This window comes from Argiope bruennichi, chromosome 5 (genome assembly GCF_947563725.1).
Source record: "Argiope bruennichi chromosome 5, qqArgBrue1.1, whole genome shotgun sequence".
NCBI classification, from domain to species: Eukaryota; Metazoa; Arthropoda; class Arachnida; order Araneae; family Araneidae; genus Argiope; species Argiope bruennichi.
In genome coordinates this window covers 84,210,890-84,223,835 of record NC_079155.1, presented here as the reverse complement: position 1 = coordinate 84,223,835, position 12,946 = coordinate 84,210,890, and the positions used below count along the sequence as shown (strand labels likewise).

The 12,946-nt window shown below is 27.7% G+C and overlaps 1 protein-coding gene across 4 annotated transcripts in view; it reads right to left on the bottom strand.

Annotated features, from left to right (window-relative positions):
* The window catches only part of LOC129968460 (fasciclin-2-like), a 92,081-nt gene extending 82,241 nt beyond the window's left edge, over positions 1–9,840 (bottom strand). For all 4 annotated transcript variants that reach the window (XM_056082347.1, XM_056082349.1, XM_056082348.1 and 1 more), the window contains exon 1: positions 9,501–9,840. In XM_056082347.1, coding sequence (XP_055938322.1) covers positions 9,501–9,549 — 49 coding nt within the window. In that variant the 5' untranslated portion in view covers positions 9,550–9,840. The remainder of the gene's footprint in view (positions 1–9,500) is intronic.
* Positions 9,841–12,946: the final 3,106 nt, after the last annotated feature.

Below are 12,946 nucleotides of genomic sequence, written 5' to 3'. Positions count from 1 at the left end.
TTCACCTTTTCAAGTTATGGATGAATTGTAGAACCTAATTTTTTTATTCCTTTCATCAAAAATGATCAAAGATCATGATTCTGATAAACTGCACATATACACATACACAAAGATGTATTTTTAATCCGCTGTGTTCGGTACAGAATACAAAACTTACTGGAAAGCAGGATTTATTATAAACTGATCTTAGAAATTTTGAATTTTCAACAAAACAAATATATATGTTGAGTAGATAAAAGAAGAAGAAAAAAAAAAGAATGTAAACAGTGTTGTAGTCAACCTACGTCGGTATACTAATCGTACCTGATTAGTTGTAACAATTTAAATAATCTATGCAGATCTATCTAGATTCTTTCCTTCAAAATACAAATCTGAATTCAAGATAAACTTATAAAAATACTTTTTGAATCAACAAAGGTCACTTGAATGTTTTTTTAATAAATCAGCAAATAATTAACGAAGAATAACTGCTTTTGATAACATTACATCATATCAATCTATGACAAAGATTTTACATAATTTTTATATTATCAGATACAAAATACAAAAATTATATTATGTAAAAATTAATTTTAAGGAATCACAAATTAAATGAACGGACGAATTCATTCATAATTTCAAAAACTATTTTATTATTGCTAATAACATCTCTCTAATACTAGTAATTTTAAGACAAAAATAATAGGCTTGCCCTACTTCTAAAAAATCGTTTTACCTTTAATCAACAAGAAGAATGTTGTCTAAATCACTAGTCTGCAAATTTTTTTAATCAAATAGTGAGCCCTTCCACAAATGCATTATAAAAATTTTAAGTAAAAAGACTTTTTCTCCCTACAGCTTTGAGGAGAAGGGAAACTATTTACCCAGACTAAAAATGCAAATTTCTTTTAATCTTTTCTTACTCTTTAATTTAAGGAAATTCAAACATTTTATACAAAGAAGCAAAAAATTTACATAATGTAGCCCAAAAGCAAGCGAAAGATATTTAACTTCAAAAATTCTGATTCTTAAATTAAAAAAAGGAATTACATAAGATCATAAAAGGGATTAATTTTTTTTGTTCCGATTCACTTTGTGTGTGTGTGTGTGTGTGTGTGTGTGTGTGTGTGTGTGTGTGTGTGTGTGTGTGTGTGTGTGTGTGTGTGTGTGCAGTTATTTGTCGGCACGAATAATTTCAACAAATTTATGGGATTTAAACAAATGGCAAAACAATGAAATAAATACTCTGATACAAATCATACAATGCAAAATATTAACAAAATGAAAACAGCAGATACCTGAAAAATATTAAACATCTTTACAAAAGTGCTAATAATCATAAAAAAGAGCGTTATAACTTCCAAGTTACTTGTTGTTTCACAAAATTTTTCTAAATATAAGGTACAAATATATATCTGCTTAAACACATTAAATTGGCATACATTATGATTTGAAATTTTTATTTAAATTTCTATTTTCTGCCTATTATACTTATTGGTAAAATTTATTTCATTCTTTGAACATTACTCAAGCCATTATTGAAAACTTTGCAAACGCAATACTTGACCTTGATCAAATTCTAAATCAAATACAAAAAATACCCGCTTTAATTTACCATTGTTTCCGCAAGTGACAAAACCGGAAAAAAAAGACTGATTAGTTTATAAGTTTCCGCATGCCAGCCGTGAAGTTTATGGTATTTCTAACAAACGAAGTTTGATGAGTCATACTTTATGGCTAATGACTAGTCTGCTTCATTCAAAAAGCTTCTATTGCGAAATAAAGCGATAAATTGCAAATTTCTGGATTTTAAAATTTCGCAAAGAACATAAAAAAAAACAAGTTACTAATCTAAACAATAGTTCCAAAAGGAACAAGTTAATTTAGTCCTTATTCTAATCTTTCGTATCTGGTATTTTTTCTAACCTTTAAAGTTTAAATTTGACTAAGCAAATGGAAAAAGTAAATAAATAAATCAACTACTTATTTAAATTTGGCACTAATTTTTTAAAATCAAAATTCCAATTCGTATAGTTCCATACATTTTCAAAACATATCTACTATTGCTTACAAAAAAAAAGTTTACAAAAGAAAATCTCACTCTTAAATTAATAAAACATATTTATACAATAGACGAAAGACAATCAGATTCTTTCTTTTAATAATACTTCGAGCAAACGATAACATGTAAAATAAATTTAAATCCGCATTTTTGCAAACTACATTAAATATGTATTAATAACTTTTTTTAAAAAAATTAATAGTCAAAAAATATCTCAAAAAATCCTAAAGAGCTTGTTTACGATAAACGCAAGAAATTTAAATATCAGTTTCAAAAATTTGAAATTGCACGAAAAATGAGAGAAAAACTTCGGCGATATCTCGCCAAATGAAAAAGGCGCGGACTTCAAATTACCCGCTGCTTTTGAAAAGGTAAGACGTTAAGGGGGGAGGAGAGGGGAGGGGAAGCAAAAGGTACACGGTTGGGAAACACGGGCTGTTGGCCTCCAATGAGAACACGTCTCCGACTTAAGGTAAAAAGTGTGGGAAATACCTGGTTCCCCCTCATTCTCAAAACCTGAATGCATTTCTGCTTCAGCCCAAAAGGTTAGTTTACTTGTTCGTTGAAGTTACACAGAAAGTTTTATGGTCAGGGACCTCTATTGGAATATTTTCTATGCGTCTATATAACGCCTACAAAGACCACCCCTGAAGCAAAATATGCTGCTTATTTTATTTTATTTTACTTTTTTTTTAACGTACATACAACTATACAGTTGGGGAAAAGAAGAAAAACTTATTGCAGTTAAAGCTGCTGAATTAAATATATTATATTAAGTAACCATTTTATTTTTAACTCGATTCTTTTTGGATATTGGGTAGGTGGGATGAGGATCAAGTATGGACAAAGGTTCAAATTAATGGATCGATTTCAGATTACATGTTTACCACCAATATTAATGGCGGCAGAAATACGGAATGAAAATTAATAAAATTCAAAGAGATAACGATTTCAACTGCCATTTCTAACGAAAGTAAAATGACTAGATTCTATTTAGGGTAAAAGTTAAGAGGAAAGGAAAGGGGGGAGGGGACAAAATATCAGTTTAGCAGCCAAAGTTTTGGAATTAAATCGAGTTCAGGTTCTCTTACTATGAGTTCTAAAAATACTGCTAACTTTTGCTTTTCCTGGACTCTTAATAAATTAGAATAGTTAAATAAGGGCTTACTATTTCGAAGTATTTTATGAACAAAATATCTTTAATCAAATTTATCTTCACTGATCATTACGTAACGTATATATACTATTTTGTTTTTCTATTTTTATATCGAGTATATACTCGATCATGAAAGATTTTTTTCCTCCATATATGGAGCTGCAGCATCTCCCCCTTCCAGCCAAACGCCTTTGCAAAATTCAACAACCTCAGATCTAGTTCATCCTTTTCCTTTCAGCTTTATTAAAAAATTATTTATCTATACGAAAAATAATGGAAATAACCGTGATCGTTATTCATCATCAAAATTACAAACCAAACTCAGTTAATTCAGGATGTTATCTCAATGTACACACATCTTCAGCACCATTCATACGTCAATCTAACTTATTCGTAACCATTGCAGAATACTTCGTTTATATGACGCAGTTTTCGTTAAAACGTCGGTTTTGATATTAGAAGATAAGAATAAGTTATAAGTAATCGGAATAAGTAATCTAAGAGTAGAAATCACTTTCCAAGAGTAGATGAGTTGTGATGTCGATCATCATGACTCCGGAATTATCTATAGCTGATGGATTTATAGCAGACAAATTATTTAGCCTTAGTTTAAGCGATAATGAAGTAAAGTGTGACTAAGTTATTCCTTTCGTTTCAGACGCAAGAAATGAACTGCATTAAAGATCGGGTTTATTTTGTTAGTCAAAATATTAACGAAAAAAAAACAACGCTTCTACGCAAAAAATTCGATTCATAACGAATTCATTTCAGACAAATAAAGATTTTTTTTAATTAAAAGCTTAATTTCATACATAATCCATATAAAAGGAAATAATAGGTAATAAATAACCATATATAATACTCATAATAGGTAATAAAAGTTTTGCTTTTTTTTCCACTTATATTTTAAAAGTTCGATTTTAAAATTTAGTGTTTTCAATATACACTGTAATACACTTTTACTATTTTTAAAATAATTAATTATAATAAATTAATATTAATAGCATTAAATTTGTAAAAATCAAAACTCTTTATTTAAGTTCTGATTATACATCTTTCACTTATATGCCGATTTACGTCAGTCGCGTAAGCGGTGCTTCACTGCATTATCACACGATGGATAAAGAATGGGTCTTCTTTTATCAGGATAAGCAAATAAAAGCATTCGGAAGTAAACTTTCTTCGGATAATGTGTTAAAAGACAACTTCACCAAGCAGTTATCAGTAGAAGTATACTTTTATCAGCTACTTCCATCATAAACAATTATGCTCAGGCCCTTGACCTTACATCATTTGGTATACCCCAGTTACACTAATTGAGGGAAAGAAAAGATATATCCGTTTAGCACTGGGCGGACAGATCACATGCGTAGGATTGTAGTTGAATGGCTATTTTGATTCGCAGGGATTCAGACGTTGCGAGATTACTCGAATATTAAGCCGGTTTGTTACGCTTATTATACTTTTTTTTTTCATTTCATTTCTGAAAGACAAATGAAATAATACATTATATGGGATCGTAAGTATGTAATTAAAAAAAAAGGTGTAGTAATTATTAAAAACTTTGTATTATTATTAAAATCATTTTGATAACATTGTTTACAGAATATGCAATAATTTTTTTAAGTAGATGATGTTACTGTTATTGTTTAAAATTCAAGAATACCATTCAATAAGTAAATAATGTCATCACAAATCCCAGATCAAATACCATACTTTTGCTTTTGATTATTATCAGTTTAGAACACAATTATCCGCTTTGCTTCACCTTTTTAGAAGTTAATATAGATAATCTCCATTTTTTAAATAAAAGTTATCGAGTTTTAATTTTACAGCTCAGCTTCTGAAGAATATGTGCCTTTCTTATGCAAAGCATACGATCATCTGCAGCAGCATTCAATGCAGAAAAATCAATCTAAAGAAAATGCTGGTTGGAAATATTGCTAAAATTTTTCTATTATTAGTATAACCTAAATTAGTATAACCTAAAGAAATCCTAGATAATAATTCTTGGAACATCAAAATAAAAAAAATATATAAATAAAACGAAATTTTAATAAGAACGAGAATAATTCTTAATAAATTAGAATTAATTGATTACGAATTATTCTTGTTTAGATTCACTAGTCTATCAAATTTTAATCTTTTCACAGAATTAATTATTTCAGTATTACTTTGTATAATTATATTATCTTGTTAATTTAATAAGCAACTTTAAAAATATATAACTCAAACGCAGAATTCTCTTGCATTTTTTTTCCTAGCAAATAGGCAACGATAAAGGCAATTATTACACGGATATTCCCAGGAAAAACCTTACGAATCGATATTTTACGTGCCTAAAACATCCGAGCACCATCGCGTTTTCTACGAACTTTTCAGAAGCCATCAAATCCTTTCTCCCACGTTAGTCAAGCCAATCAACAAAAATCTATAAACCCAGTTCTCGTGTTATGACAACATGCAGCTGCTCCCAGGACCGCACGAGAAATATCATCAACCATTATCTGTTGCTTGAAAAAGTAAGATTTCGAACATGAAAGCACCAATGCACGATGTATAATTTGACTTCATGGTTTATTGATTTTCTTCAGTTGAAAGAGTTTAATGGAGAAACTGAACACAGTAAACCAGATTTTTTGGTATCTTTGATTTCAAAGTTGTTTTTCAGCAATGTTCGATGAGAATATTTGAAGGTTTTAGGCTTACTCTATGCCGTGATTCATAAATGAGTCATTAACATATAAACATTTTTAAATGATTTTGAATAATTTAAAAAATGAAAGCAATAAATGATTTAATTGTTAATACTTAAAAAAATTAATTGTTCTTTCTACGTTTATTGCATTATTGTTATTTTACTTTTAATGGAAACTAAAGTCGTGCAGAAAAAGAATTAAAGCGGACATAAATGTTTTTCTTTGATTTCGAGCATAAACATTTTTCACTTTTTAAATTGGACAATAAGACCTATTTTAAACATAAAAAAATACACCAATTAGTAATTAATTTAATTACTTTGAATTTCCTACATTACAAATCAAGTGGAGTTTCCACATTTTAAATGATAATATCTAGAGTAAAAAATATGTAATCATTAATTTATTATTAGCAGAAATTTCCAGAATATTAAAATTACATTTTCAGAAAATTTATCATCATAATAAATCTCACAAATTGAGAAATGATAAGTATCGTTTTCACCAAGACAAAAAAAAAAGGGGGGGGGGGTACTCTCAAGTTTGCATGCACTTTTTGGCGGCCTGTGTACTTACTCATCATTACCAAAACAAATTACCACAACCAATTAATTGCCACAAACTCAATTTCTGATATCAGATCTAAATGAAACGATGATACAAACGTAAAAATATTAAATGTTACAGTACTGATAAATGCTTTCATTACAATTAAAATTCCGAAACAAGAATGATAAAAAAAATAGTTCTGATTTTTATAATAATGCAATAATGATTAGAAATGCTTTGTTTTTTAAGGTTGACTACATTAAAAAGTATATTTTTGTCAAAAATATGATTTTTTAAAATTAATATTCTTACTTGAACAGTTTCCCTAAGAAAACGGTTTGAATTCTGTCTCCAAGTCCATTTTTCTGGAAGTTAACATTGATTTTTATAATTTCATTCATAAACATTTTAATACTATTTTACAACTTTTTTTATTATTTTCTCAAATTGGTAGAATTTTCTTACGAAAAATCTCGTAAATTAAAATCTAATACATATTTTTTGTTCAATTTTGGCACAACAATTTTTCAATATGTTCTGCAGTTCTAGAACTAGAAAAATTACTCATTCATTCTAGTTCTAGAACTAGAAAAATGAATTAATCATTCATTTAGAAATATTTTATAGTTGCTTTAAAGCTTCGCAATGTGAAAAAAAATGAAAATTTCATTTATCAATCGAAACCTAATATTTAAAATACAGCTTATTTTTTAGTTTCAGCTTTAGTTCAGCTAAGTAATATATTTTCTAAGCTGTCTGTAAAATTTTAAATAAATTATTACATATATTAGTAACCAACTAAACGAGTTTTGCTTTATGCCTCTTTCCCAATTTAAAAATATTTATGGCTCAATTGATTCATGTTAGTATAATGAATGTTTTTTCAATCTTTTTTATGCAGAAATTTAAAAAATATAATTTTTTTAAACAGCTTTTCAAAAACAAAATCGACCCGTAAGTAGTCACATATTCAAAAGTAAGAAATTATGTGATTGATTATTAATTAGAAGACTATTTAACATATGTTAAAGCAAAAGATCTATGGCATCATTCGCCATCAAGCTTCAATTCTATCAGCAAAATTCACATTAATACAGAGAATTGGAAAAAAAAAAGTTTTTAAAGCACATTATACAAATGGTCACATTACAGATTTTCAGAAAAATAAAACAAAATATCAAGATTTCTCACAGAAACTACAATATTATATTTTTCAGCCTCCTTCTAAGTTTCATTTTTATCCTGTTCCATACTGAGTTATTCTTAAGAATACAGAATTTTCCTTTTGTAATTTTTCTTCAAGAAAATTATCTGCAGAATTTTAAATAAACAGATAAACTCACTAAAGCTACAAAACTCTTTGTCTCACATTTTTCTTTCTACTAATGGGCATCATAAAGAATTCACCGAAAACAATAACGCATTAACTTACGTAGTGCTAAAACAAAGAATGGAAAACGATATTCAGAACGCCCGACTGGCAACATAGATGCACGATTGTACTCTGCAGCTTTATCAATGAACTCAGTAGTGAATTTTTTTACTTTTTACTTCCTTATGATCTTCTAAACAGCTAAAATTGAAGAATTACGATAGAAAAATTCGGAGAAATCAAATGATCAATACAATTTTTTTGACATATTTCATTGATCCGTTATCAACTAAGTAAATCTCAAGAATAAATACGAATGTTGAGTTAATAAAATTAAAAAAAAAAAAAAAAAAAATCTTTGCTTTCTAAATTGAGAAACTGAATAAATTTTGTGGAAGGAAATTTTCGAAGTGAAAATTCCACTAAGAATTAAGCCCTTAACTACAAGAGTTTTATCAATTTTCCAGTAATTTAACACTGAAAAATAATTCTGGTTCATATTTTTTAAAGCACTGTATAGTAATACTAAAACATATGCTTACCAAATATTAAATGTATTTTGTGAGAAACAATTTTAATTTGAAAGCACTTTTGCACAAAAAAAAAGTTAACTTACATAAAATACAAGTAGCATATCACCATTATAGAAATGTTCGAAATTCATACAAGTTTTTAGTTTCACATAGTTTAAATACCTTCGAGTATTAAGTAATAAATGAAAAACAGTAACATATGCATCGAGTGTACGGCGAAACGGCGCATCAGAATAATTTTATGTTTTACTAAGTAATGAAGAATGCAAATAATAAATTCGTACGAATTCATTTCTAAGGTGCTGAGCATATTTTGGACTTCCGAATTTTTTAGTAATATCTCTCGTATAAGAAATCGGTGTTCCGATAAGAGTTAAGAAAATCGCCCGATGTTACCAATTATTCTTACAGAATGAAGAATACAGAAATGTTTCCTAAAACACGATTCAATTAATGATTTATTGAGGGTAACATTATTTTGGAAAACGCACCTATCGAATATTTGAAAGAAACTGCGACAAGCATATTTTACTTTCGTAGATAAGATTAACGAGCATCAAATAACAAAATAAATATATAAGAAAAATTTACACAAATTCTCAAAATTTATTTTTAGCGCGAAAGGGGAATCGAAATTGTTAATTAATACAAGATGCTCAGCTCATCAGCTATCTTGAAACACCTGTTTAAAACAATTCTATCGCATTTTAGATTCTAAACTTCAAAATAAGGCGAAAATAATTTCCGAAACGAACATATACTTGCTTAGAACTACGAAGAAAATGAACTTATTATTACATGATAATGCAGGTTACACTATCAGTTAAATATACAAAAAAAACTCAGAAAAATTATATTTTTAAAGTGAAAATTTTAATCTTATATAGTTTATCCCCATAATAAATGAAAACTATTTCTTAAACTATTAACGAAGTTATTAAATGAGTTAACTATTTAAGGCACTTGAATAACATAATCCCTAGTTAATTTCAAAATTCAAGATGAATAGAACAAAGAAATAACGTTTCCTCGAAAACTTGTCGAACAATGAAGCGATTATTCCCATAAACACTAACCGGCGTAAAATTCGAAACGACCCCTTATGCATTCACACACTTAGCCATTTACATTTTATGAAGAAAACACTTACCTGATATCGCGACAAACAATAACAATCCTATTCGTTCGAAATCCCGCATCCTTTTTCTCTAACGTTATAAACCACTAACACTCCAGTTTTGTTGCAGCAGTGTCGTTTTGCACACACCGTATCGATGTAAAAAAACACAGTAAAAACTCAGAACTGAATTCCCAGGCAAAATATAATCCGTGGGGATGGAGTGGTCACTATTCTCTAAAAACGGCAGGTGCAGACCAGTAGGTACCTCCGAGTGCACATACAACTGAAAACGCTCCTTCTTTTCAAAACGCAGAACCAACGTAAAAACAGGATGGCCAAAAGATTCTCTGCTGCCTCTCCACTGCACTGAAAAACCGGTACAAGCGTCAAAAAGGGTTGCCAGAGAGTTTCGGAGTAGCCTGTCATCGCCACTTGCGAAAGAGGATGCCAAGATGACGCCAGCAGGAGAGATTAGTCAGGGAGGTGAGGTAGTCGCGGCTGACGATGATTTTTGGATTAATCGTCAACAGGAAGATGATGTCCATGCATTTGTCGTTTGCTTCCGATTTTCTGGATTTTATTCCTTATAAGGGTTTTCTTAGGTTCCAATAGAAATTTTATGAATGGAGGTGGTAAATTATAAATTACAATGCTTATTATTTTTAGATTACTAAAATTGTTTAAGAAAAACATTTGTAAAAATGACTGAAAATCTATTCTTTGCAATTATTTGTTAAATACCAATTATAGTTTTAGTTAATGTGTGCATTTTCAATCAAAATAATACAGCAGTTTAACAATTACTATATTTAAATATTGACAACAATTAAAAATTTTTATTTTTTCTAAACTAAATTCTTCAGAAAAAAAAAAAAAAAAGAATGTTTGCTCTGATTATGATTTGTTCAATTTATATCGCTTAAATTGTCTAAAATAAAAATCTCGAAATTGGAATGATTCTTTTTAAAATGAAATATTTGCTTTAAACATGCCTTTGAATAATTAAAATTCTTAAGTTATTTATGTAGAAAATATTTTAGGAACGTCTACGTAAAATAATTATTTAAGAAACTTGTTTTCGATTAATAGTCATTGTACCTATTTTGTATAAAGTCAATTTTATTATTAAATATTAATAATATCTGCAATTTCGAAATATTTTCAGAAAAAAAATTTTCAAATTGGAAAAAAAAAAATTAAAGAAAATATTTCATTGATTACATTTTGTTCATTTTACATCATATAAATACACAGTCGTAGGAAAAAAAATTTGAATTTCTTATTAGAAATTTTTGTAAATAATTTTAATTTTTTTTTTTCAACTAAGTTTACTTAAATGTATAAAAGAAAATGAGGGATATGTTTTCTTTTGCTTCAGTGTATTTGAAAAGTTTAAAATAGATTTTAAAGTAATTTTTAAAATTTAAACTAAATAAAACTGGAAATCAACAATTTACCATTCTTTCAACCTTTAAAAGGATTCTAAATTCAAAGATGAAGTATTGAAAGAAATCGAAATAAAGTAACAATTAAAAAGTAATGAAATAATGTGCTATTTTAAAGATCTGAAGGGAAAAAAAAAGAAGTATTATAAATTTCTTTTGAATCTCTATCACTTCCCCCACCCTTCCTCCAGGATGATTAATTTTAATTGGTTGTGTTTGAATAACCGCAAAAAGTAAAGTCGCACACAAAAAAAAAAGGAAAAAAGAATTTTTATGATCCAAAACTTTATATCTAAATTTAGTAAATCCTTTTTTTAATATGAACCATTTACTGATAAATACAAATTTAGTTAATCCTTTTTAATAGGATTACTTATTGATAGGTAAAATGCTATTAAATCTTTATAATTGACTACTTATTGAAAAGCAAAATTTTAACAAACTTTTCTTTAATATTAATTGCTTATCAATAAGCGAAATTTTAATAAATCTTTTCTATTATTAGTTGTTTTTTGTTAGCAAAAGTTGAAAAAATATTTTCTAGTATTAATTGTTTGTGGATATAAAATTTGAATAAATTTTTTCTAGTATAAATTGCTTACTAATTAATAAAACTTTAATGAATTTTTTTCTTACATAAGTGAACTTTTTATAAAATCTCATATAATTTACTTTCTGGTATGCAAAAATTTGAACAAATCTGTACTTTAATTCAAAATCGACACCTTTTATTCAATCTTATATAAAAAGTTAAACTTGGATGTTTTTGATAAAATTGTTACTAATGTAATTGGTATGTATAGCAAAAAGATGGAATTTTTTTAAATACATATTTTACTTAATGAAATCTTTTTTTGTTGTTGTTGTTTTGTTTTTGTTATAAAATCAATTCATATGTAAAATCTGGAATATTGTTTCAGACACTTCACATAAAGATTATAATTTCAAAAAAATAATTTTTACGGAGTATTTTGTCATATTAAATTAGCACAAATTATGAAAATGGCAATTTTGTATAATTTTGCTAAAAAGTGATTAGCAAATATAGTTGCACACATAATGGAAATTTATAAAATGCATTTAAAATTTCCCGTTCGGTACTTCTTTTTTTTTAAGAAAAAAAAATTTTACACTACATTTTTTTTCAAAAAGAATTTCATATTTAGAAAGTAAACTCGAAAATGGATTATTAATTATTAGTAACTAAAAAGGAAATTCAATTAAAATAAATATTTATATAGAAACTTTAATATATCTTAAATCAAGACCATTTTCTTAGTTAATTTTGTTGAAGAGCCCAACAAAAGAGCGTTTCACGGAAAATTCCGACATATTTATTTTAAGAAGCACGATTAACATGGCTGAAATTGAAAATATTGACGCAGTTGTAAGCTGAACATATCTTTTATATTTTCGCTGAAAGCAGAATCCTTTCCAAAAACGGTTTACATATTACGATTGCAATTCTTAAAATGCAATTTATTGCTCAAAATGTAACATTAGTGAAGAAATAAATTCGTCCAAGGAAAGATTGCTTATCAAAAGATCAAGGAAAGATTGCTCAAACTGAAACGAATATTAAATGAACTTGATCCTTTTGTCAGCACTTGCATTAAATGCTTACTGAGTGTTCAGTGTTCTTATTGATAGGAGAACGTTGTAATTCTAGGAGTTGAGTAAATAAAACGGCCGTTGAAACTTTATGTTATAGAAACAACTGAAAATGAAATTTTGAAATATGCTTGTGAAAGCGAAAATAACGATTTATTGTTTGAAGATGAATTCATGAAAGAAGATTTTGCACTAAATAGCTATAATTCTGCTATCAGCAGCATATAACAAGATTTTTCTTATTTTGCCGTCAAAAATACATCACATCAGCCGCCTTATATGCCCGAATGTTAGCCGTTCTGGTGTTAAACTATTAATATAGACTGCATTCTACCTTGAATACGAATTAAATGGACTTAGCAATTATAAATTTTTGCATGAGCAAATTAAAAAGTAACGATGATGATAAGTACAGAATTT